Genomic DNA, 27799 nt, shown 5'->3' on the forward strand with positions numbered 1-27799 from the left:
AGGCTTGGCCCCAGCAAGGTGACTACTCCACGACTGGCCAGACCTGAAAACCAGCTCGGACTAACCATGCTGCCTTCCGGTGAAGGAAATACAGACAGGTTTCTCATCGCCCAGGCTTCTTGTCTTAGTTTAGGCATAAGAATTCAAATAAATTCCAACGACATGTTACATACAGGGTAACTTACAATTTTAAGAATGGATAGGGACTTCCAGCAAAACAGTGAGAGGAACCCTGAGGACCCACGACCCAGTGAAACTGGTGAAAATTATTTAAAATGAACATTTAAAGCCTCTGGAAATGGTCCGAAGGATATATGACAAATGAGTAAACAACTAATCAAGAAAATAAAGGAAAATGTGATAAGAAAATGAGAGTATGCAGTACGTGAACCAAGATCACAGGCCTTCCCAGCAAAGTGAAATGGAAACTCCACTCCAGACTGGTACAACTAAGAACACAGGACTCCTTCTACCCCCAGATTCCAACTAGAGGCTTTTCTTTCCAGGAAGAATGGGACATTAATCAGCATTTCTCAACCTGCCCAGAAGCCATCTATTCCTGAGACTAACTTCCAGGTGAGTGCGGTTGACAGAGGAGGGCTCCCTTCTTCCATCAGCTTCCACTAACATGACGGAGGCTCTACCTTAAGCATGGTGCAAGGGAGAATTCTGGGGCACTGACGCCAGTTCACTAGCCAGTGGTTCCACACCAGAAGAGATGAGCCATGACCTAAGGCTTCCGCTCCCAACCTCAACTGAGCATTCAGCTCCTAAAGTAGGGGGGTCACAGAGAAATGCACTACTATCCCTACCCCCGACTTCTGGAGCTCTACCTAAGAGATTTTCCCCAGGAGGAAAAGCAGGCCATCAGACAGATTGCTCTTAATTTCTGCCCATGTGAACTGACTTCATCTGCAACAGAAGTGGAAAAGTCCAAGCTTAAGGGTACTCTCAAAATCAGTGAAGATTTTGGTAAAAGGTACTTGGGAAGAAATTCTTTGATGCTATCAAGATACAGAATCAACTGTAGTTGATCAGCTAGTTTGAAGCAGAGAACAGCAAGTGAGGAGGAAACAGAATTCGTTAAAAGAACTCATCAACTGACTAAACAAATAAACAAGGAAATATTACAACAAAATCAAGATCCTGAGCAGTGGAGATTTGGGAAGAGGGAGAGGGGCCTACCCAGAGTTGTTACAATATATTATCTAAAATGTCTAGTTTCAAACAAAAAAGTATGAGACATGCAAAGAGATGGGAAAGCATGACCCATACACTGGGAAGAAAATGAAAAAAAGCAGACAACAAAACTACTTGTGAGAGTGACCAAATGTTGGATTTAACAGGAAAAACTCAAAGTAGCCTTTATAAGTATGTTCAAAGAATTAAGGAAACCATAGGGCTTCCCTAGTGGCTCAGATGGTAAAGAATCTGCCTGCAGTGAGGGAGACGCAGGTTCCTGGGTCAGGAAGATCCCCTGGCGAAAGGAATTGCAACCCGCTCCAGTATTCTTGCCTGGAGAAGTCCATGGACAGAGGAGCCTGGTGAAATACAGTCCATGGGGTCACAAAGTGTCGGATACGACTGAGCGACTCACACACACACACGTAAAGAAATAAAGGAAGGTATGATAGCAATGTCACATCAAATACAGAGTATCAGTGAAGAGAAATTATAAAATAGAACCAGATGAAAATTCTGGTGTTGAAAAAGTACAATAACTGAAATGAAAATTTTAACAGACGGAAAAAGAAACTGACAGAAATGAGGAGAGAAATACACAATTCAACAACAGTTGGAGATTCCAACACTCCATTTTCAATAATGAATAGGGCAACTAGGCAGCAGAACAAAGAGGCAACGGAAGACAAAGAACACTATAAAGCAACCAGACCTAGCAGACATCTATAGAACACTCCACCCAACAGCTCTACCACTGCAGGAAACACTTCTACAATATTCTGTAGGCATTTAGAATTGCCTTCAAAGTATACTGTTTTACAGTCCTTTGAATATTTGCTACAATAGAGAATCTGCATCTGATTTTTTTAATAACTAAAATTTATTTATTAGAACCAAATCTGAAGAAAAACTAGTAATAACATTTTTTAAACAAAATCTAAATGAATACTTCTCTATCCTGCTACTCTGCTTTATTTTCTTCACAGAATTATCCACAGTCTGATAATTACAGTATATATTGCTTATTAGCCTTCTGTCTACTGATGTAAGAGCAGAAATTTACACTGCCCATTGCTGTATCACCAGCACCTAAAACAGTACCTTTTAGAAAGTCAGTAAATATCTTGGCAACTGAACTCTCAAAATGACTACTTAGAAGGGCAACAGTCCCTTTTACAAAATGTACAACTAATCATAATTTTATAGTCACATCTTTTATAGTTTAGAAATTTTTAAGTTCAGCTGGTGAGGAACACAGAGTTAAGAATTGTACACTCCTATCTTCTAATCAAAACTTGAGGCGATATAAAAAAGAAGTGACAACCATCAGTGGTATATAACATTTAATACAAAGGGACAGGAATTCAAGCACTCTGCTTAGTGAAGTAAATCTGAAAGAAACCTATCCATGCTGACAAAAAACTTCTGACTCTCAAAAATAGACTATTCACGCTACTCAAGATAGGAAAGAGGTCCATCCATACTGTGTAAAAATACTGGTTTCTACCAAAATGAAAACACAATGTTATAACCAGAATATACTTTATTCAAACCTAACCCATGGATGGAGGAGCCTGGTAGGGTGCAGTCCATGGGGTCGCTGAGAGTAGGACATGACTGAGTGACTTCACTTTCACTTTTCACTTTCATGCATTGGAGAAGGAAATGGCAACCCACTCCAGTGTTCTTGCCTGGAGAATCCCAGGGATGGAGGAGCCTGGTGGGCTGCCATCTACAGGGTCGCACAGAGTCGGACACGACTAAAGCGACTTAGCAGCAGCAGCAGCAGCAAATGGTTCCTTCCATTCAGTGTTTAAGGGAAACAAATCAGCTAGGACAAAACCCACTGACAAAAGGATCATCAGTCTCAAACCTACCGGATCAACAGGAGGCATAACATCTTTCTTCTGCAGGCTGTCGACTTCATCTTCATCTGTGCTGTACTCTTCCATTGTTTCACCGCTAACAAAGTGGATGACTCTCCTTGGGACTTTCTTCTTTTTTCCTACGACTCCCAGTTCTACATTTTCAAAGCCTCTTTCATTACTCATCTAATGTCAATAATAAATCAGGAAAAGGAGAGTTTCAAGTGAGATTAATTTTCTTCCATATAACCAAAAAAAAAAAAATTTATTTGGGGTTGCTTTATTTAGGGAATAAAGAAATATAAGCCAGTCTATAAACAGTTTTTTAAAAAATAAGACAGGTCACACATACAAAAGAATATCAACAGCAAAAATGAAGGGTTTAACGAACTGAATAATAAAGCAAACCTCTGCACACTCACCACCAAGGTTAAAAAATAAAACTTAACCAATTAAACTTTTTAAGTCAAAAGCTTAGAAATCAAGCAGCACACTTCAGTCACAGCAATTCCAGTGCTGTCTAATATGTGAAGATATGCTGGACATCAATAATCTTAAAGAATTATGAAGGAATTAATGAGTAATATCAAAGGAAAATCATACAGATACATACACATATGTTAGATATGTAGTATAAAAAAACAATTTGTATTAGGTAACCCTGGTAAGCCTTTAGATTTGAGTTAAGCTACGTGTGAGCAAACCAAAACCAGTTCAGCTTACTTCTGAACCTCTCCTTTTCTCAAAACGGAAGTCCCAAATTCAAATGCCTTTTAGGTCCAAGCAGGTACCAAAAATGAGTAAATACTGCTATAGATGAAGAGTAGAGCTTTAAACAAAAGCATGCGCAACTAAAGACATTAAAATTGAAAAACTTTAAAGCACCATGCAGGGCAAATAAAACTCATTTGTAAACCAAATCTGGAAAGTAGGCCATCAGTGTTCTATATGAGAACTTCCAGACTTCTCAGGCACTAATATATACAGGACAAGAGTTTTCCTGATAGTAAAAATATTTTTACATATTTTAAAACTATAATAGTCTAAGGAATTCTAATTATGTCCAAACTTCATTCCTAAAGAAACACTCATTTTACCTCATACATACAGCCAATGTTCCAAAACTTAGAGCAAATGCATTTTGTAGGAGAGGATGAAGAGCTTTTCCTTGCCATCTTGTCCCAAAGTTTAAATTCCTAAGAAAGCCTCTCTTGTATCTTCTTAATAAGGAGATTTCAAAAGAGCACAGCGCAAGTAATTGTAAAGAAAAATCTGACAACACTGGTTACCCCTCGGGTTAGGTACAAAGATGGAGAAGGAGGTACCAGTAAAGGAGTGGTCAAGTGTGTATTTTGTTGTTGTTTTATTTTCGTGATGAGAATATGTTCCTGTATTACTGGTTCAAGTTTAAACCTAAACCAAAACCTAAACCTAAAATGACTACCATGCTTAGACTTCATGTTGGTGGGACTGTCCAGGACAGAGTCCAGAGTTCAAAAATTTCATCCTCTATAAGGATTCTTTGTGACCCCAGGGACTGCAGCTTGCCAGGCTTTTCTGTCCATGGGATTTCCCAGGCAAGAATACTAGAGTGGGTTGCCATTTCCTTCTCCAAGGGAGGTTCCCGACCCAGGGATTAAACTCACATTTCCTGCATTAGCAAGTGGATTCCATCTGCTAATGCAGGAGATATAGGAGACACGAGTTTGATCCCTGGATCAGGAAGATTCCCTGGAGGAGGAAATGGCAACCCACTTCAGGACAGACCACAGTCCACAGGGTGGCAAAGAGTCATATGTGACTGAGCACGATGATAAGGATTCTTACGGTTGGAGATATGCCAACACATAATTTAAACCCATGATTGTTGTTCAAACCTAGAAAAGTTTTTTGAATTGCACCTGCAAAGATATGGAGTCGCACTGATAAAATAATGGACTTGCCCAGAATTGCCCAGTTGTGCAAGTATAAGTAACTTTATTCTTATGCATTATTTCCTGTTAACCCTCTAAAGTCCTTCTTAGAAAACAGATATAGTTCTTCTCTTTCCTTCACTTTCCAAAGGTAAGTTTAGTCATAGACCAGGATTTGAATCCAGGTATATCGGAGGAGCCTGGTAGGCTGAAGTCCATGGGGTCGCTAGGAGTCGGACACAACGGAGCAACTTCCCTTTCACTTTTCACTTTCATGCATTGGAGGAGGAAATGGCAACCCACTCCAGTGTTCTTTCCTGGAGAAACCCAGGGACGGGGGAGCCCGGTGGGCTGCCGTCTATGGGGTCGCACAGAGTCGGACACGACTGAAGCGACTTAGCAGCAGCAGCAGCAGCAGCATATCCAACCCAAAGAATCCATGCATCGTTCCATGACACATGTGAACATCACTGACAGCAACTATAACTGATATAGAGCAAACTGAGATAAAAATCTTGACAACATGGCCTATCTATAAAATAACCTGAAAAAACAAAACCACAATTCTCCCTAGCTGTCCTGAGGTTTCAAATATATCCTAGTGCTTAATAAAGGAAAACCACCCCTTTATAGTTTCCATAAATAAGATGGACAACAAATGGCCCACCCACACCATCGTTCTATCACCAATCCCTAAGCATGGTGAGCTGTTCCTACCAATCTCATTTTTTCCCCTTTCACATGAAATTTGGTTTATGCTTGTCCTGACACCAATGTCTCCTTTTGGACCAAGATTTTATAGGAAAGGAAAAGTCAGAGGAGCTGGGTTAGATCTCCAGTCATCATATGAATTGGGTGGATCTGATGCTAAAGCACCAGTCCCAATCAATGAACAGAGTTGAGACCTTTTGTAGCCCATCATGATGCCTTATTCCATCCCCACCCCACCCCCATCAGAGCTGAAGAAGGTTTTCATTCTCCCTCTAGCAATGTCTCATTGGTGTAAGTTTTCTTTTCTAAGACACAGGCAAAGGAGAAAGGGTGTCTCTCACTGGTTTAACTATTTTGTCTTCTTTAGACAGCTTTACTGAATAAAAACATTCTGGCTGGGTCATAATAACTGGTATAAACTTATCTACTAACTCCATTAACTGACTCTTGGCTATATTTTTTTCAAAAAGATTAAAAAAAAAAACTACAAAGAGGAAGGCTGAAACATGATTCACATTTTTTCATTCTAATGCCAAAGTTAGTTAAGTACAAACAGAACTTTGAGTAATACTCTATACATAATATGCAATTTCACAAGGCATTTTATTTATTCTAATCATCACATTCCATATAAAGATCTTTATTAAAGAGATTTTCACTCAAGTTTTCTTTGAAAATTTTAATATTCATTTTTGATACAGTAAAACCCAAGCAGCTTCAACAGGAATGAGTAAACTTTTCCGATAAAGGAGAGATAGTATATATTTTAGGCTCTGAGGGCCATGTAATCTCCATCACAATTACTGAACTCTGCAAAAGCAGCCATGGACAATACATAATGAATGGGCTATGCGCCAATAAAACTTTATACAAGTCAGCGGCTGGTGGGATCTGGCCACCCACAGGCTATAGTTTGTCGATCCCTCATTTTAAGGAACCAGATTATCAAGTAGAAAAACAAATCTGTGAAAGAACCTATGCCATGTGATTCCAACCTCTGTGTGGCAAGGAGGTGGCATGGGAGTTAGTTAAGGGAGATACTGATAGGTAAAACCAACCAGAAAAGAATTTGATTCAAACTTCCCACAATTATGAAAGCTATTCTCTGAATTTGCAACGGTTTCATTTTTACAGATAAACAATAAACCTGCTGGTAAGAAAACTGTCACTGCCAACTACACAAACTCCATTTCAACAAATGCCAATGATCTGACAAAACAATTTTCTAACACCAGGAAATTATGAACTGCAATGTCAATGAACATTTTATTATCTTTCTGGTTAACTGTACTGTTTAAATCTGCTTATCTTGTTTCTTTGGCCTGTTTTCAACGGCCACGGTCTTTTTATACACTCCCATAGTGCCCAGAACTTCTTGAAAACGTGTATTACACTTGGAATTTATTCTGCATCATCTTCCCCAGACAGATGATCAGCAACATGGAAGGAGGCACGGTGTGTATCCTTCACTGCTATATTCTTTAGCCTACAGCTCCTGGCACATCGTGCTTGGTAGCAGGAATGCTAATAAAACAAATGAACAAGTAGTACCGAAATTTTAACTCCTTTAATAATACTGAAGCTGAGATTCTGCTTAAAAGTCTAGTTGGAGAAGATGCTGAATGGCCTGGTTTGAAGCCAAATTCTAAACACAGACCCAAGCTCTTTTCTCTTACTTCCTTCCCAACATGACCCTTGGGATTTCTCAGTTCTGATAAACAGAGGATGGCAGGCTCTCCTTCCACCCAAGTCTCCACCTCAGTGGCCTCTCCCCTCTTTCTGTGGTCAACTGGGCATAGATCTGGGGTTCCCGGAAACATCTCTGCTACAGGAATGTGCATGAGAAAGCACAAAGGGAAAGTTAGAAAACTGTGTGTATGTATGAACCCACTTGTGTATAACAAAATTATATATGCACAGGCAATCCCAGAAAGAATACACCAGAAACCTATAACAGTTACTTTTGGGGAAAGTGAATGTGAGAAACGGGTGATGTGAGGATCCCTATGATTTTTTCCTCTTTGCTCTATGGGCCTTCTTTATGTTTGAATATTTATTTTATTATTTTTTAACTAAGAGTGCAAAAATAACATAACAGTACTAAGTTGCAACAAAGAGCCTCTCTTCCAACATTCATCTGGTAAATCAGTACAGGTATGTATACTTTGCTACTAGAGATATTCAAAGCTGAAATCGGGACCGAAACAATTCCAGAAACAGAAGGAAAAATCAAATGGAAAACACATCAAACGCTGTGGACTAAAAGGGTCAGCTCAAGTATACCTCCTGTCAACAAGAGGTCTGGATTCAACTGAACATGACAAGTAGCTTTGTAACCATTTAGCGTTACCCTCCAATTCCTTCTTGCAGGTTACCTTCCTCCTTCCTAAGCAGGAGAAAAAACAACTCCAAATATAGTCTAGCCTCTGGACAACTTTTTTTTTAAGGCAAACTACTTATAATATTAGAACAAACATTTGGGCACCATTCTCCAGGAATCTGTAGTTTGGGGGAAATGTCTTACGTTCAGGTAATTATTCTTAAAAATGAAGCCACTCAAAAGCTCTGCTCTCACTGAGGACGGGAAGATTTTACACAGAAGCAACTCGGGTTTTTAACATCAAAACTGTATAATCCTGAGCTGGTTTCTTCCCTGCAGTGGGAAATGGCAACCTGCCTCAGTATTCTTGCCTGGAAAATTCCATGGAGAGAGGAGCCTGCCGGGCTACAGTCCATGGGGTCCCAAAGAGCTGAGCACGACTCCGCACACGACTGAGCACACCAGCTGGTTTCAGGTAAAGCCATTCCTTCATTAGCTTTACTTGGCCAAAGATCCTACTACTACTATTTCAGATATGAAACCCAAAACAAAACAAACCTCCAAACCTTACCTAATGCTCTAAACTTATGCTATTCAATACATAAGTTAACCACGTGTGGCTAAGGCTCACTTGAAATGTGGCTAGTTCAAGAGGAGATGTGTTGAAATACACAAAGGATTTCAGACTAGCACAGAGAAACAATGAAATATCTCAGTGGTAACTGTCATATAAATTGCAAGTTTTTTTTTTTTTTTTTTACAAACTGGGCTAAATAGAATATCAAAATTAATTTCACTGGTTTCTTTTTAGTTTTTAAATGAAAATACAACTTACAATGCAGATAGCATTAGGTCTATTGGACAGCGCAGCTCTGGGCCTTAGTTACCTCGTTGGTGAAATGGGGATAAATGTACACCTTGTGCATAAGTAATAAGGATTAAACGCGGGGGAAAAGTCTGTAAATGCATATTACCTAGCTGCTATCTGCTAACCAAAGAGCAGATGCCGAGTAAGGCGCTCCCCAAAAGAGAGACTGAGAAGTGACTGTAGCCATCGTCACCTGGCTTCCAGCTACTCCAAGGACAGCCTTTCGGGTACACGCCTTCCCCCTAGCTACCCGAAGCCGCAACCTCACTCCGCGACACTCGAGGCCTCCCTGGAGTCTGCGGCGCTGTCAGCGGAGGGGTTGCCCAGCTGCGCCGCGACTAAAGGGGCGTTCGCCCCTTCCCTCCAGCCGACGCTCAGAGGCAGGAACACCGTGAAGAAGAGCTCCAGACGGAACCTCCGGCGGACGGCCTGCTCGAAGGAAGGCCGGGCGGCCCAAAGGGGCAGGCGGCGGACTAGGCAGACAGGAGGCGGGACTCTCTGGCCTCACTCAGCCTCGAGGCTGTCGCAACCGTCTGCGGCCCCACCTACCTGCTGTGCCGATTCCCTGAACGGCCGGGCGGCCGCAGCTCCCGAGGCATTCACGGCTTCTCCCTCCTCACGGCTCGCTGGCTCCCGCTCCATCGCCGTCGCCGCCACAGGACTGCTGGCGCTGGCGAGATACAAGGTTATGGTCGATAAGCCCAATTCCATCCTCTGCCTCCCCGCCCAGCTGCGGACCGAGACAGAGGTCAGAAGTGGGACTCACCGGCAGGGCCCCGCCTAGCGCCGCGCCCCGCCACGCCTCGGCGGGAGGGGCGGGGCAGGGAGGTCTTGGGGTGGGGCTTGCGTGGGGCGGGGCTACTGGCGCCCCGCCCATCCGGCTCGGCACCCGGGGCGTCGCCAGAAACGGCCTAGACTGCACAACTGCGGGGCGAGGCGAGGCGGGGCGGGGCGTTATGGCTGCAGCGTTTCCGGCCCGGCCCGGCCCAGGTCCGGAGCTCGCCGCCTGGCACCACCAGTGACGTCATGTCTCGTACCTGTACAGGGAGCCTGACTTCAGAATCTTCACGCAGCCGCTCACCAACTGCATCCCGGGCAGTCATTCCCAGACCTTGGTTTCAGTACTTCTGAAATATGAGCGGCTTCGTAGTGTGCTTCAAAGACTTGTGATGAGATGTGATTGCTGAAAATATGTTTTTTAATGAAAGATTCATGCTACGTATTGCATTTCTTTTATGGATGGCGATCTAGCCAAGATACCTTGAAATAAGAGCCTCGAAGGCGAATTTTGCTTCCACCTATATGAAATACTTTATATGTAACTAGGACACGACTGAGCGACTTCACTTTCACTTTTCACTTTCATGCATTGGAGAAGGAAATGGCAACCCACTCCAGTGTTCTTGCCTGGAGAATCCCAGGGACGGGGGAGCCTGGTGGGCTGCCGTCTATGGGGTCGCATAGAGTCGAACACGACTGAAGCGACTTGGCAGCAGTAGCAGCAGCAGCAAAGTTAAGTGAGACCTGAAGAGCAAAGGGCAGTAACAAGCTTCTATTTTACAATAACAAATGTGAGGAATAATTTATTATCTGTTTAGGGGTGTGTGTGTGTGTGTGTGTGTAAGAGGGAACATTTCAGACTTTTACAGTTTTTCCCAGTGTTCAAGCAAATTAAAAAGTTATGATTGCGATCATTATTGCATTACTGTAGTTAGAGCATTTTCAGGTAAGTGGTCTTTTATTGTAGTTTTTTAGTATGAGAATTTTCATGCAATTTTCACCAGTTGTAGAGGTCAAAAATAAAATATATAGAACAGTCTTTTGGACCCTGAGGGAGAGGGCGAGGGTGGGATGATTTGGGAGAATGGCATTGAAACATGTATAATATCATATATGAAACGAATCGCCAGTCCAGGTGGGATGGTACAGGGAAGGAGGAGGGAGGAGGGTTCAGGATGGGGAACACGTGTATACCCGTGGCGGATTCATGATGATGTATGGCAAAACCAATACAATATTGTAAAGTAATTAACCTCCAATTAAAATAAATAAATTTATATTAAAAAATAAAATACACTACTTTGGTCATGAAGAGGAGCTTCATTTGATACTTTGAATTCGATTTTCAAGCCAGTCAAATTTCATAAATACTCCCCAAAGTTATGGCCCAGCATATCTTCTGTGTCTGCAGGCCCAACACGGCTACAATCTTAGTTATTCCTTTCTCTCCTATGCAAAATTCTTTTTCTGCTTAATATTCTTGTATACTTTCTATCCTGAATATAACTATGATGACCTAAAAACCAAATTGAAAACCTTAAAAACGGAAGTTGATTATTTGACAACCATCTATATTTTTTTAATTAGATGGAAATTCATCATCTATTTTTGCTAAGGTACACAAGTGCTGTCTGGTGGCAATAGGAAGGGGTTTAGACAATCCAAAACAGCAAAAACAAACTGCAATAAGTTGAAAAGAAAAATAAAGAACCAATTATTAAAGGCTCCATGGATTGGCTGTCAAAAACAAGCCAGTTGTTCTACATTACATGTATTAAAAAATCCCTTTCCTGTTAACTGGCAAGAAGGGTAATCAACAGCTTATATCGTTAAAAAAAAATTAGTGGAATGTTTATAATTGCATGATTTTATTTTGCAAATTGGCAATTAAACATCAAATCATGATTTTTACTGCCACAGAACTTATTTTCATGGTTTACAAGTACATTTCTTAGTTTACTGAAAATTCAAAATGCAAGTCACATTCCAAGAAAAACTAGAATAGTTATTTTTTAACACAAATATGCAATTAAGAGCAGTCTTTTGCAAAAGAACAACTTATAGCAAGAGAAAAGCACAGCAATTCTAATGGTTTTATTTTGAGCATTGACATTTTTGTCATTATCCCCAGACTGTCACAGGTCAACTAAAAGTAGACAACAAAACAACATGCCAAATCTTTCTTTCACTTTGTAATATAAGTTGTATTGTATACCTGTGACAAAAAGATAAATTCAGGTATTACTATAATTTACTTGAAAATATAACTGTTACCTAAATTTAGTTATCTAATGATGCACGTAGAGCTAAAAAGGTAAATTTAGTTATACCTATTTCTATGAAAGGCTGGGAAAACAAAAACTCAATAACCAGGAGTGTCCATCAGATAAAAAACAAGACATTTCATGGTTTTGGCATAGCTACATGTATATTTTAGTAAAGAATATTTATTTATTTCAAGTTATAGTTTCATAATCAATCATGCATAAGAAAAAATGTTTAAAAGGTGTTAAAAATGCACTTTTTTGATTTGAAGCAATGGCCACTCCTGATTTGGTGAATTTAGTGAATAATCTCTCTCAAACAATCCTACACACAAATGCACAGCAGGTAGGTACGGCGCTGTCAGCGGAGGGGTTGCCCAGCTGCGCCGCGACTAAAGGGGCGTTCGCCCCTTCCCTCCAGCCGACGCTCAGAGGCAGGAACACCGTGAAGAAGAGCTCCAGACGGAACCTCCGGCGGACGGCCTGCTCGAAGGAAGGCCGGGCGGCCCAAAGGGGCAGGCGGCGGACTAGGCAGACAGGAGGCGGGACTCTCTGGCCTCACTCAGCCTCGAGGCTGTCGCAACCGTCTGCGGCAGCATCTGACCACTGCCACTCAGCAGCCACCTCAACAGAAAGACCAAAATTCTCTCCAGGGTTCCTTTCAAGGCTAGGTCCCTGCCACTATCATAATCAGCCTGGCCACTGGAAGAATTTACCCAAAGTTAAAACGAAGGCCTTATTCGCAGCCCAAAGCTACCCTCTCGGACCCTTTTCATGAATGTTCTGAGAAATTTGAAATGTACCTCCCTTTTGTAAACAAACACTCATGAAGTTCTGAGAAAAGTTTGGGGGTCTTTCCAGTACTCCCACTAGCACCATTGGGAGAGTTGGACCTTCTTTCATAGGAGCTGAGGCTATTACCACACTTGTGTCTTGAACCCCACCAGCCTTCAGGCCCTCTTCCTTAGGGTGCCAGAATGGTCCAAATGGTGTGAGTTCCCAACACAGTTGTGAAGGTAAGTCAGTTGGCCTCCTTGCCTTCTGAGATAGATTCTTTTCAGGGAATTCATTAGTTACTTCTGTCCCTGTACATTTTGGGGGGCCAAGACCTCCTGGGAAAATTACACGCTTATATTTCCTGTTGTTCCATGCCCAGTTCTAACTGTTGCTTCCTGGCCTGCATACAGATTTCTCAAGAGGCAGGTCAGGTGGTCTGGTATTCCCATCTCTCTCAGAATTGTCCACAGTTTCTTGGGATCCACACAGTCAAAGGCTTTGGCATAGTCAATAAAGCAGAAATAGATGTTTTTCTGGAACTCTCTTGCTTTTTCCATGATCCAGCAGATGTTGGCAATTTGATCTCTGGTTCCTCTGCCTTTTCTAAAACCAGCTTGAACATCAGGGAGTTCACGGTTCACGTATTGCTGAAGCCTGGCTTGGAGAATTTTGAGCATTACTTTACTAGCATGTGAGATGAGTGCAACTGTGTGGTAGTTTGAGCATTCTTTGGCATTGCCTTTCTTTGGGATTGGAATGAAAACTGAAACTTTTCCAGTCCTGTGGCCGCTGCTGAGTTTTCCAAATTTGCTGGCATATTGAGTGCAACACTTTCACAGCATCATCTTTCAGGATTTAGGCACCATCAGTTAAGATCCAGGTAGACCCTAATAAACCTTTGCCTCACTTCAGACAATAGTCTCTCAGACCTGAGGCCCTACAAGGAATTCGTCCAAGTGTCAAGGCACACTTCCAGAAGAGACTCACCATCCCATGCTTTGGTCCCTGTACCCCACCAGTCCTTCCCACAGGCAAGTCTCATTGCTGAGGTTGGTATTTTGTTCAGGATCTCTAAGCCATAAACAGTATAGTCATACCACGTCAGCCTGTAGCCCCCAAACTCACAGCATCCTCAATTTAATCTCTCTGAGCACACAGTTCTTTACAGTTAAAGATTTACGTAGTGTTTTCTTCAGCCTTCCTGTCCATCCAGATAGCCAGTACTTGTCTTTACTTGGGAAGGACATCAATATACTTGGATCATTATGCCTCAGGGCTACACAGAAAACCCTACTTACTTTTCACAGACAGTGAGAGGAGACTTAGCCAGTGTGAATTTTGCCCACAGCTCTACTTTTCTTCGATATGTTGATGACTTTGTTGTTATGTTCTCCTTCTAAGGAAGCACAGCTCAAGGACAGCCTATTCCTTCTAACTCAGCTAGCACACAAAGGCAGAAATCTCAAGGAGAAAGTTCCAGTTTGTTCAAACCCAGGTAAGGTACTTGAGTCACGCATCAAGGGCACATCTGTTTCCCACTTCTTCCCACCAAGTGCCATTTGAGTTGCTTTTTTGGACTAACAGGCTATTGCAGAGTTGGGTTCCTAATTTCTTCTTGTATGCACAAAACCTTTTTCCCTGCTAAAAGGCAGAGGCTCAATCCTCTTGTTTGGAATAACAAGGCTGAATCAGCTTTTCAAACTTTAAATGTTCAGTCGGCCACAGCCCCTGCTGTAGGGGACCCTAACTACTTTCTTCCCTTTCTGCTATTTGTTCATGAAGTTATTAATAACAGGAAACACCCTTGGAGAGCTCATTCAGTCCCATGGGGGAAAACAGAGATCTATTGGCTTTTAGGGCCAACAGTTGAAGGCTGTAGGTCAAGATCTTTCACCTGGCCTCCAAGCAGTAGCAGCCATCACTGCCATTCTGCAGGTTATAGAATAGACAGTTTTGGGGTCTCCCTTATGGATTTTTGTCCCTTAACTGGTTGAGGCACTCCACACACTCTTTGCTCACTGACTGACATCCTATGAAATCTTGCTTTTCTCTCCAAATGTCTTTTTGTGTTATGATAATGACCTAAATCCTGCTACCCTCTTAACATCAGCAACAGATAAGACCTCACATGACTGCATAACCCAGTTGATATTTTGACTAGTCTGCATCCAGATTGCAAGAAACACCTTTAGACAAGCTTGACATCTTTTGCTGTATCTATGAAATGCTAAGTCGCTTTAGTCGTGTCTGACCCTGTGCGACCCCATAGACGGCAGTCTACCAGGCTCCCCTGTCCCTGGGATTCTCCAGGCAAGAACACTGGAGTGGGTTGCCATTTCCTTCTGCAATGCAGGAAAGTGAAAAGTGAAAGTGAAGGCGCTCAGTCGTGTCCGACTCTGTGCTACCCCATAGACGGCAGCCCACCAGGCTCTCCCGTCCATGGGATTTTCCAGGCAAGAACACTGGAGTGGGGTGCCATTGCCTTCTCCATCTATGAAATAGTGCTGGACAACTGAAATCTGGATATGCTGTCACTATTCCCTTTACTTTAATAGAATCCAATGCTCTGCCCCTAGTTCTTCAGCCCAACAAGTTGAACCATACACACTAACTTGCACTTGCACACTTTAGCCTCTGCCTAATGTGCTAACATTTACACTGATAGCAGTTATGTTTGGGGAGGATCTCATGACTTTGAAATGCTTTGGAAACAGAGAGGTTTCTTGAGCTCGGGGCGGGGGGGAATTAAATTGAAAATGGCCCCTTTGTTAAGGCTTTGCTGGATGCAATCTTGCTGCACGACAGTTGGCAATGGTAAGTTGCCAGGCCTTCCAAAGACAGCACTGAAGGAAAGAGAAACTGACTGGCTGACAGAGTTGCTAAGGCCGCAGCATTAAGAGACTCAGGCTTCATAAAGAAACTTCTGTTGGTCACTGTTCACACCAAGTTAACTGTGTACTACTTGGAAGGACACCCAAGATTTAAAGGATATTATCAGAAACGGGAAAGTGCATGCTACAGTTAGGAAAGAAAAGTGATGGGCTTCTGAAGGATGCACATTTGACCAACATCCTTGGCTTTGGTATGGGCCAGACAACCATCCTGCTTTTTCTGCAGTCACTCAAGCAACCATCTTAAAGTTATAACAGGCAATAACTTGTTAAAGAATTGATAAAATGATAGCCTGAGGGAAACAATACTTTTAGAGACCTCCCATAGTAGCAGCTCAAATATGTCAACTGTATCAGATCTGTCTGAGGTATAACCCACCAAAACCTATTCATATTCTCAAGGCCACTTTCCTTTACCTGCTGGTTCCTCTACTATCCAGCAATTTTAGCCAGCTGCCTCCCTCTCAAGGATCCAAATATGTTCTTGTGATGGTTTGTATGTATTGTCATTGAATGGAAGCCTTCCCTTGCAGACGAGCAGCCAGCCTTATAGTGGCCAAAACATTGGAAGGGATGATTCTCACGTGGGGGACTTCTCTTGGAATTACATGATAAAAGTACCATTGCACTAGACAAATTCCAAATATTCCTTGTGAAGTCTAGCCTACAACATTTCTGCTGCACCCATCAGCCTCAATCCTCTGGTCAAAAGGAAAGAACTAATGTGTGTGTGTGTGTGTGTGTGCTTCGTTGCTCTGTCATGTCCAACTTTTTGTGACCCCATGGACTGTAGCCTGCCAGGCCCCTCTGTCCATGGAATTTTCCAGGCAAGAATACTGGAGCGGGTTGCCATTTCCTCCCCCAGGGCATCTTCCTGACCTAGGGATCAAACTCACATCTCTTGTGTCTTTTGCATAGGCAGGTGGAGTCTTTACCACTGTGCCACCAGGAAGCCAAAAGAATAGCATAATAAAAACATGGAATATTACTCAGCCATAAAAAGGAACACATTTAAGTCAGTTCTAATGAGGTGGATAAACACAGAGCCTATTATACGGAGTAAAGTAAGTCAGAAAGAGAAAAACAAATACCACATATTAAAGTATATATTTGGAATCTAGAAAGATGGTTCTGATGAACCTATGTGCGGGGCAGCAATGGAGATGCAGCCATAGAGAAAAGACTTATGGACACAGTTAGGGAAGGAGAGGGAGGGATAAACTGAAATAGTAACATTGAAACATATACATTACCATATGTAAAATGGATAACCAATGGAAATTTGCTATATGACACAGGGAGCTCACACCCAGTGCTCTGTGACAATCTAGAGGGGTGGGGTGGGAGGCAGGTTCAAGAGGGAGAGGACATATGTATACCTTCGACTGATTCATGTTGATATATGGCAGAAACTAACACAATACTATAAAGCAATTATCCAATTAAAAATATAAAAAACCACAATTGGCCAAACTCTGTGTCTTTCAGTCTCCTTGGCCTAAATTACTACTCATGGTTTTATCAAACTTAAAATCTACACCCTTTGGAAGACACAAATTGTCACCATTTGACATAATTACTTGAGGACTCACAATTCTTGACTCAGAGTTATACAAGCCCCTTCTAGTCAAGGGCTATCTTTTACATTATTGCCAAAATCTCGTTAAGACTCTAAAGAAAAATGAGCACCTGGTTGAGAAACCTTTACATAGTAAAGCACTCCCGGGAGATGAAGAACTCGCATACCAGAATTTACAACCAGGGGACTACGTTTATTGGAAAAGACAACTTTTAAAGGACTCTTTGCAGCCCAGGTGGAAGGGACTTGATCAAGTACTCTTTACTGGCACAGAAGTGCTTTGTGCCAGTAAACCTAAAGGCACTGATTCTTAGATTCATGTTTCTCATTTGAAAAAGGCTTCCCTACCTGAATGGGCTTCTGAAATAGTTGGAGACTTAAAGCTGAAACTGACCGAGTGAAGCAAATGACACCTGACATAGACAACTCTCCCAAGATTCAGGTTAGGCCAGTATATTCCACGATCACTATTAATGAAGTCTTTTTCTTTGTTCTAATTGCTATCACAAATTTGCTTTATCTCCTTCAATATGTAATAACTGATAACAGCAACTTGCTGCTCTTCTCCTTATAGACACATTATCTGGGAGTGAAAATCTTCATGCATGGGTCCATGCTTGGAGTGAAAGTTTAAAGGAAGTGACCCAGGTCCTTTGATCCTTTAAATTCAACTATGAAGGGCTGAAGAGTTGAACTGTTGGGACTCCTCCTTGTAGCTTCAGGTTTATTAATACTCTTTACCTTACTACATACAGTGGGCATCCTCCATTGGTAGTAATTCTATGAAAACCATGTATCTTGTCAGAACTCTCCTGGAAAGAAGCCTCTAGCTCCAATTTTTGGCCACTCAACTAATCTATTCAGCTTAGTATTCTTTCTTTAACCAAGGCCATGAGCCACCATTTCTCCTCTTTATATTAAAATGACTGATTTTACTTGGATAGTTTTTTCACTTCTGTTATTATTCTTAAAACCCTCCAGAACCTTTATGACTGGAAGAATAATGCCCTAGTCTGCATTTCCCAAAGTCTAGCCCCTGAAAGGAAATCCAACAGATTGTTGACTATGCTGTTGGAACCCCAGACTCATTCATCAAACAATGGGATTCCCTTGCCTTAGCTATTTCCAATCTTATTAATATCCCTCCATCATATCCTATATAGAATTAACTATTTTCCCAGCATACCATGTTTGCCTACTTGAATTCACAGCTCCTTTTTTCTGTTTGGTCAACAGAATCAGACAAAAACCCCAATAGTTCTTAGAACATTTGTTCCAATAAGACCGAGAAACACTGGCTCTCATATTTACCTTGCTGTGCAACAGAATATATCCTCATGATGATCCCCACATGTTCCTACAAGGAAGGCTTCTAAAAGGCTGCTCAAATATAACTGACCCATGATTTAATCTTTGACTCCTTTCTCTGGGCCCCATCTGGCTGTGTCTCTATTTGTGGTTGGAAGATGTCCTGCCTCAACACCGCCCAACCCCAGGTTCTCAATGTGCCCTAGAGCTTTTACTGGCCCCTTTGGGTCCAGTTCTCCAGAAATTATCAGATAGCACCCATGTTCTACTTCCCACCTCTGCTGAGATATCTCTTTTAAGGGATTTCAGGACTATCTAGGAATTTTATTCCCCAAGTGGAGAATTGGAACCCTTGACAATATGGTTTGAAATTTCTCTGCCAAAGCAGCAGACATAGCTAATGCCATAGTTAATAGCATTAAGTGACCAAAAATTTTTCTAAACTCACTCACACTCATGTTATATTAGATAACTGATTTGCCTTGGACTGCTTTCTGGCAGAACATGGAAATATCCGTGCTATCTTAAACACCACCTGCTATACTTGGATAAGTATTTTTGGTATCAGTTCAGTTCAGTCGTCTCCAACTAGAAACTCAAATTGAAGTCCTACAAAACAAATTCACCTGGCTTCATTCTGATTCCCTTAACATTCCAATGTTTGATCTGTTCAGCTGATCACCCTTAAATATTGGACTTGGTTCAGAACTGTTCTGGAAACTGGGATATTGCTCTTAGCAACTTAGCTTCTGTATATTGCTTAAATTGTTTACATCTATACCTAACCATTCTTCTGCTTGGTTAAGGTTTGCACAGATCACTGTATTTGAGGCAGCACAGTATCACAATGTTGCCAATGATTTTCCTGATCCATTTATTGACTCTTACACCCAACCCCTGCTTTGAGGGATATGATAAATCCAGAACAGGCAACCAAGCCACTCCAGTTTTGTGGGACGAGATGTTGCTCCTGTGATGTTTTCTCCAGGAAGAATCATAGGCAAAAGGGGGATATGTAAAAGGTACAACAGCATAAATGACTGATACTGAGGACATCCAGGTTTGCTGCTCCCATGCTGAACTTTGCTGAATTCTCTATAAATAATTTGTTGTTAGCTCAGTGTCAAAAGGAAAAAATCCTGAGAACAGTACTTTTTCTAGACTAAGAAAACCATACCTCTTCCTAGTAACAGATGAGATGAACTTGGTAATCCAATTGTATATAAAATATAAATTTACCCTCCAATCCAAATTCTTGAGAAACAACAAGAAAGAAACTTAAAAAAAAAAAAAAAAAGACACATCAACTTATGGGCTTCATACTCCCTGTATTTCCTGTCAAATGGAATGTCAAGAAACAGGTGGGTATTTCTTACACTTCTGCCAGAAATAAAATGCTGAACTCCTTAACTGATTCCCAAAGTCAGAAATTCTGGGTCCATGAATATACCTAACTCTTAGCCTATTTTGGGTTACCTCTTTATTTTCTTACATTCTATTTTAAAATCTTAAAAAGCAAAAAAGCATGATTCCTAAATTATGCAGCTACGCAGGTATTGCATCTCCTCATGACGTAGATATGGGACTTTTCCCTGGAAGGTCACAAAACTTTTTCATGTGTTTCTTAAGAAAAATAAATCACTATCACTGGTATTACTCACTTCCGCTTCCAATGAGAAGCAAGTCTTTATGTCAGAGGATGCTCAGGCCTCACATAAGGGTTTTTTTAGTGTCAGACTCATCTACATTATCCCTCCTACAAACAGGTGCTGATGTGCAATTTGATTGTTTTTCCATTTATGATCCAACTGGTACCAAAAAATGCATTGTTTTAAGGCTAAGGAGAGAATGCTTTAGGCCAAATGAAGCTAAAATATATAAATGCCCTTCAAATAATGATTCTGAATGAAGAGAAAAGTAACGAGAGTTGCAAGCAGGACAGGCCTGCCAAATTCAAGAGCTTGTGTCTACCACATTAATATTACTGAAGGAAACATTCCATTAGCTTACAATTAATATTACCAAAGGAAATGTACCACTAGCTTACCATCTGTATTTTCATTCTAAAAGTATCCAAAAATTACCTTGTATGCAGTATGCCCATATTACAGACAAGAGGTCAGTAGAGAAGGGACTAGAGTCTTGGGTTAGCAATTACTCAACAATGAGCACAAATAAACTGTTATCTGCCCCTATTGACAAAGTATGGGGAAAAAAGTCATAGCAAAATTTTATATCACATCAGTAACAAGATACAGACTATACAGGTGGTCTAGAAGTAAAATTTAAATTAATACCCCGAAATTTGAGATACAGATTCATCATTTTTATAACTTGTGGCTCAGAAGCAAAGAAGGTATTAGGTTCAACTGTAATGCAATAGCTTAATGTTCAGAACATAGTAGCTGGAGTTTAGAGCAGAATTTTGAAGATGACTCCACTTCCAATCCAGTGAATGCCAGAAATGAACAGAACAGATAAGAACTGTGGTGATGGTTTTCTAGTTTTGAACATGATAACTTACTTGGCTTTCTTAATAATTATTGCCAGGTTTTAAGAAGACCAAAACTTACTTACATTTCATTGTTATTTAGCCATGGTTCTCACTGACACAGTTTTTATTAGAGCTCATTCAAATTTTGTGGTTGTTATTTTACTATAATAAAACACTTGCTTTTACTGCATACAATCAGTAAGCTGAAATTTCTTCACATTTAAACACTGTATTCCACTTTTTACTCAAAATATTTGTTCATATGTACTAGAGCTACTTAACCTCTACATTCACTGATAATAGGTATTAATATATTAATTTTACCAGTATTAATATGAGACTTTAGTTCTAGTAAATTTCCTGGCTTTGTTGCCTTGTCTGTATCAGTATTTCTGATAATAATACATTTCTTTTTAGACATGTGCACTATACTTCTATTCAAGGTTAGTATAATATTATTGCATATCAGAACTTAGGACTTCTCACATTTTGATATACTGTATTTATTTCAACAATATAATGGTTTATGTGACATACTTTAAAAAATCACTTTTACTATATGATCAAAAGTAATTTTTCCCCACAAAAATGCCTCAATAAAGTTTCAATGCATCGTGTATGTATACCTTATATCCTACATGCCAACAAATATGATACTTTCAGAACACTGACATCCATTAAATTATTAATTTGCCTTTTCTTGGTATTATAATTTTTTTGATAATTATATTTTGTTTTAAAATTACATAAGCACTGTAAGTAAAATAAATTATATCTAATTTTATATTTGTACATATTTATATAACATTATAATCAAATCCAGGAAGAATCCAATGTTTTATGATATTAGATCTAGCTAGTGCTCCAAGTTGGTAATAGAAAATATATCAAAAAGCTAAGGAACTAATTTTAACAATAGTGAAAAATAAAAGGAAATTTGTTCAGATTATTAAAGGATTTCAGTATACTTATGCTTTCAAAAAATCAGTACTTTGATAAAAACTGAGAACTGAGGATAGCATTTGTAATAAAAAAAGATGCCAGGCTGAGGCATTAGTGGAGTCCGAGCATCTCCAATGTCCTCATCCTATAGGTGAGGACAGAGAGACAGAAGCTGAATGACACAGTCTGGACTTTTACTGGCCTCTGCCAATGTCATTTTTGCTTCTGAAAAAGAAAATTTGCATCAGACACAGAAAATGCTAAAAACAATGCGCCAATCCATAAAGCTTGGCCAAGAATCTCATTTCTTTGGTCAAAATGGAAAACTGGTCCCTGAGGATAGAAATCACAATACTGCATGCCCAGAAAAGGTGGCATGCATGAGTTTAATAAGACTAATTTGGAGAACAGCATTTTCTATATTGTCAAATTTCTGTAGCTGGACCTTGTGATGACATTTCTGCAGAAGAAAAGACACATAATTTTTACAGGGTATACAAATATTCCATAGAGATAGTAAAGTTTTTATCTGGTGAAAATGATTTAGTGGGATATAAAATCTTTACCCAAGTAAATAAGAAAATCAGTTGCATTCTCTATGTAAGTATTTTCTGAAGACACTTTGGCTTTTAAGATCTTTTTAAAACACTTGAGACATAAAATATTAATACTCCAAAAACTAGCTATTTCTTTCACTCTCTTCTACTGCTATAAATCAATTCTTCGCTGAAGATCAGTTTGTGTGTGTGTGCTCAGTCACTTCAGTCGTGTCCGACTCTCTGCGACCCCACGGACCATGGCCTGCCAGGCTCCTCTGTCCATGGGATTCTCCAGGCAAGAACACTAGAGTGGGTTGCCATTTCCTTCTGCAGCGATTAAGTATGAAGTGAGTGAAGTGAAGTCGTTCAGTGGTGTCCGACTTTTTTCGACCCCATGGACTGCAACCTACCAGGCTTCTCCATCCATGGGATTTTCCAGGCAAGAGTACTGGAGTGGGTTGCCATTTCCTTCTCCAGAAGATCAGTTCATCCTAGTTCAAAATACATTGTTATAACAGTGTATCTATTATCTTCACAATGTGAATAATGAATAGGTATAAGAATTATGCTAGTGTTTTAATTACATAACTTACTTAAAAGCCATTGTTCTAAATGAACTGTACAGCAATCCAAAGTAACCAACAACCAAGTCAATCTTGTTATGGTCTCATTATTTTTAATATATAATAATGACATTCTAATATCTGCAATTATATTCCCACTAGGAAATCTATACATCAGCTATTGTCATCAAAGTATATCAATTTCTTCAAGCAGATTTTTGGTATGTAAGAAACATAACAAAATTGGCTTTGCAAGAAAATCAAATATTGCCACTAAGGCTTCAAAAATATGAGGTAAAAAAAAATGAAAGTTATATACAAAACATTAAATTGTGAACTATAACCAAATTCACAATTTCAATTTAAATGTCAGAGTTAAGATTTTCTATGGCAAAATTATCTTAATTATTCCAAGTTAAACAAAAATTCCTAATACTAATGGTTAAGTTACTCTACCATGTGTCCCAATAAAGGTATACTTCTGGGAACAGTCTTAGATATTATCTTTTTGTCTGCCTTTTAACATGATACACTGATCATTTTAAACCATAAAGAAAGTTAACAACCCCTTAACTTATAACGACTTTGAAGTTTATTGTATAGCACTTTTATTGAGACGTCATGTAACTACTGACCCGGACTGTTTACAAAGGTAATGGTTGGCCTTTGAGACAATTAAAAACTTTTAAGTACTAAAATTTTACATCATGATTTAACTTCAGAAGTGTTAGGATGGTTGAAACTAACAGAAAAGAAAATCTAAAGCAAAAATATAATGATTTCCACAACAACCATATATTCCTCCCATATGAAAGGGAGGAAGGGAAAAAGGAAGAAAACAAAAAGAAAAGGAAGGGGGGAAAAGACAAGAAGAGAAAGAAAGGGGGCAAGACAGGCAAGAAAAATACTTTTTTTTTTCCCATTTGCAAAAAGGAGGGGAAATTCTGAGGTCTCAGCAAATAATGTAATCAACAGAGTCAGTTTATATTAAGGCATCTTCTTTACATGTTATTGAATCCCATCATGCCTTTCATATTGCCAGCAGCACCCTGTTGAAACTGCCTCATCATTGACTGAAGTCCTGCCATACCGCCTAGAGTGAGAGTGGAATAAAATCAGATAATTATTATACAGAACTTGAAACATCTGCTACTTTTGCCTAATAAGTACTTAAACTTCTAAAAAATATACTGGTTTCTGACCGCAAATTGGTCACCAGCTGTGAAGTACATAAAAATTTGTATTATCACCAGTATCCTCATCTATAAAAGAGAATAAATAACTTACTTCATCGCGTTATGAGGAATACCATCTACACGAAAAGATCTTAGAACAAACAGTACCTATCACACAGTAGGGAGTAAGTAAATTGAAACAAAAATATTTTCCTCTGGGAAGTCTGAGTCTTATAAATAGTAATAAATTGGAGCAGTAGTTAATGCACAGGACTTCAAGTAAGAAAACAATTCATCATTATTGAATATCTACTATATGCCCAGAACTGTACTAATATCCTGACAAGATATGACCTGTGATTTTACAGGAGAAAGGGAGGTTCAGAAAGTTTAAGGAACTTTTTATAGGTTACATGGTAAAAGTGGAACTTGGTTTTCAAAATTGTTATATAGTTCCAAAGTTTCATCACTAAAACTAAGGCAAAAAGTCACTAGAAGAAGCATTAACAATAGATGATTACGGACTTCCCTGGTGGTCCAAGATGGTCCACATGGCCATAATGAAAAGAATTAAAAATACAATTTTGGGACTTCCTTGGTAGTCCAGTGGCTAAGACTCCTTGCTTCCAATGCAGGGGGCATGGGTTTGATCACTGGTCAGGGAACTAGATCCCACATGCCACAACTAAGACCCTGTGTGTAGCCAAATATATATATTTTAACAAAAGATGATTAAGTAGCTTGCTCAAAAATCAAAAACAGCAGCAGGGAAGTGAATGAAACCTCAGCTTATACAACACTATTACAACCATTCCACTTAGAAATTGGATGGGCTTTTTCCACCATACACTGTTTGATCTGATTTTTGATTAACAACAGAAGGCTTATTAAAACTCAACCCTTATAAACTAAACCATGTATTAGCAAATGGCAACAACTTCGTAATTACCCATATGATGAAGAACTCTTGGATCCATCATTTTGGCCATTTGTTGATTCAGTTTTGCCATCTGTGACTGGCTCACATTCTTAGACATGTCACCACCTGAAAAAATTTTGCATCAGTATAGACTGTAATATAATCAGGATATCATAGAAATTGAGTAAATATAAAGAAAAACCCTATAATCTTACTCTAACACAATTATTTCTGTTTGTACATATTCCCTTCTAATCTTTGTCCCAATTACATATATATTTTTGAGAAAGAAAAAGTGAAATTCAATACTAAGGGACATTTAAGGACTAAAATTTTTAACATTTTTACTTATACCTGTGAATGAGCCACTATAACCATATCCAGTGGTTATTAACAGTAAGCAGTAACAATTGTTCAGTAGTGATATGGTATAATGTTGAACAAAAAATTTTAAAGATATGCGTTAACTGGGAACAAGAATGGATTACTGATAAATGGTTATGAAAGAATGAGTCTGAGAGAACCTCAAGATGTATATATCTAAGAAGTTACTATAAATAAAAAGCTTCAGAGAATAGAAAAAAAAAATATAACGAAACTCCATTTATCAGTGAATTTCTACACACTCAGTGAGATTCTACAGCAAAAAGGCAACCAGTGAAAGAGATGCACACTGGGGCAGAAGAGAGAAAAGCATCCTTTAGAGAATAACTGCTGTGCTCTTAAGACACAGAAAATCAAAGAGATCATTGATGCAACAGCAATGAATAAGTAGAGCTTGTTTCAGCAAAACTATTTCAAAGAAACATTAACTCTGGTACTTCTCAGAAACATTTGTGAAAATTCAAATCAAAGCCGACCCTGATTCTCTGATCAAAGCTGGCTAATATGAATAAATTAAATGAATTAAGAATTACAAATGAAAGAAGATACGTTTTTATAAAACATGATAAAAATTTTAAAAAGTTTCCTAATTAATAAATCTGTGTAAGACGTGAATTCTATGACCACTGGGGAGTCATTGTAAGCTTTTGTCTCTGAGGACTTAAAACTTCAAAAAATTATTAAGGCTTTGGTGTGACAAGGGTGTGCACCAAATTCACTGCCCACTTCACCTGGTTGTGCCTTTATTGAGCAGTCAATGCTTAGATAAGATCTGACCAACGGACCTGCAGTAGTTCTGTCATGAACAGTCAGGGTCATTTGGGAAAGATGTTAAACTGACTTAATGCATTTATAAATCACTATCTGAAATAGCATGTGGTGTTAGGAAATATAACCAACTTTAAACAAGTCTGTCTAACTTTTCTCCCTTGTCACAAAGAAGAAAACAGGATATAGCAGGCAAGAAAAATAAGGAAACTGTCAAAAGACGAAAGGTGATATATAAATACTCATCTGTTTCAGAAACCTATTCAGGGATATTATTCATCTTTGGAGCTTGCCTAATCAGGATTTCTTAGATAAAAAATTCACTTTAATAGTGTTTAAGATAGAGAAAAAAAATTAAAGACAGGGCTAGGGCAGTTGACTTTAACTCTTTGGCAAAACAAACATCTTTTTACCTTAGATAACACACAGCAAAATACATTCTAAGTGGGATAAAAAGTAAAATCTAAAAAAAAAGAAAACCAGAATGAGTAAAAGAAAACATAGGTGACTGCTGTGGTATCAGACCTTCCCTGGTGGCTCAGACAGTAAAGAATCTGCCTGCAATACAGAAGACATGGGTCTGATTGCTGGGTTGGGAAGATGCTGGAGAAGGGAATGGCTACCCACTCTAGTATTCTTGCCTGGAGAACTCCATAGACAGAGGAGCCTGGGGGCTACAGTTCATGGGGTTGCAAAGAATCAGACATGACTAAGTGATTAACACTTTCACATTGTGGTACCAACATGGGGAAGGCTTTTATGAGCATAAAAGAAATCATACTAAAAGGTTTGGCTGCATTAAAAGTGAAAACTTCAGTTTTAATTAAAAATATAAAAATGAAAGGCAAATGAAAAACCGGGGAAAATATTTGCAGATATAATCCAAGAATTTTAAAGAGTTATTACAAAGCAATAAGGGAAAAAATAAAACAAATGGGACAAGAAACCTAAATAAGAGGGGATTCACCAAGAAAATTTAAACTAGTAAATGTACAAAGAAATGTTCAATATGAGTAATCTAAAACACATATTGAAAAACTGACCAGCCTATGTTTCTGACCCAAACAGAAAAAATCCCTGGCTTCATGGGAGACTGAACAGAAACTGACACAAGAACTGATACTGATATAGAACTGATAGTGATATATCAATCAGCCTAAACATCCAACAAAGATGCACTTGTGCTAAACAAAGATACATACATAACTGGAAAAATACTATCTGTCTAAAAGGTATACTTTGAAGAAAACTTGACAATATGGAAAAGAAGATCAGAAGAAACCCCTAATTATATCAAATGTTATTTGCAGTAAGACCCATGGGATTCACTGGAGAGTGAATGTAATGGGTATTTTAAACTTTTTTCTTATATTTTCTCATAGTCTCTAAATTTTCCTTAATATATAACTTCATACAAAGTCATTAAGTGTGATTTTTTAAAATATTAGTGTTTATTACCTTGAATCTGAAAACAGATAAATCACAGATCACATTATAAATTCTGGAAGTACTTGAATAAAACATGACATTCAGCAGTATATTTTCTAATACTGGCAG

General features: G+C 39.4%; 2 protein-coding genes and 1 long non-coding RNA gene across 4 annotated transcripts in view; 1 reads left to right on the plus strand and 2 right to left on the minus strand.

Annotated features, from left to right (window-relative positions):
• The window catches only part of FAM177A1 (family with sequence similarity 177 member A1), an 18337-nt gene extending 8670 nt beyond the window's left edge, over positions 1-9667 (minus strand). The window contains exons 1-2 of the mRNA XM_040256768.1: positions 9409-9667; positions 3060-3233 (exon numbers count right to left, since the gene is read on the minus strand). Coding sequence (XP_040112702.1) covers positions 3060-3233; positions 9409-9570 — 336 coding nt within the window. The 5' untranslated portion in view covers positions 9571-9667. The remainder of the gene's footprint in view (positions 1-3059; positions 3234-9408) is intronic.
• On the plus strand, positions 934-6467 carry LOC120875092. Its single transcript, XR_005723812.1, has 3 exons — positions 934-945; positions 5014-5018; positions 6384-6467. It is a non-coding gene; the product is annotated as an uncharacterized LOC120875092 (long non-coding RNA).
• A 13416-nt stretch (positions 9668-23083) lies between the features above and the next one.
• Positions 23084-27799, minus strand: part of SRP54 (signal recognition particle 54) — a 37458-nt gene continuing 32742 nt past the window's right edge. The window contains exons 15-16 of one of the 2 annotated variants that reach the window (XM_040256761.1): positions 25121-25216; positions 23084-24089 (exon numbers count right to left, since the gene is read on the minus strand). In XM_040256761.1, coding sequence (XP_040112695.1) covers positions 23998-24089; positions 25121-25216 — 188 coding nt within the window. In that variant the 3' untranslated portion in view covers positions 23084-23997. The remainder of the gene's footprint in view (positions 24090-25120; positions 25217-27799) is intronic. The other variant, XM_040256762.1, reaches the window with a different exon arrangement.

This window comes from Oryx dammah, unplaced genomic scaffold (genome assembly GCF_014754425.2).
Source record: "Oryx dammah isolate SB20612 unplaced genomic scaffold, SCBI_Odam_1.1 HiC_scaffold_16, whole genome shotgun sequence".
Taxonomy (NCBI): Eukaryota; Metazoa; Chordata; class Mammalia; order Artiodactyla; family Bovidae; genus Oryx; species Oryx dammah.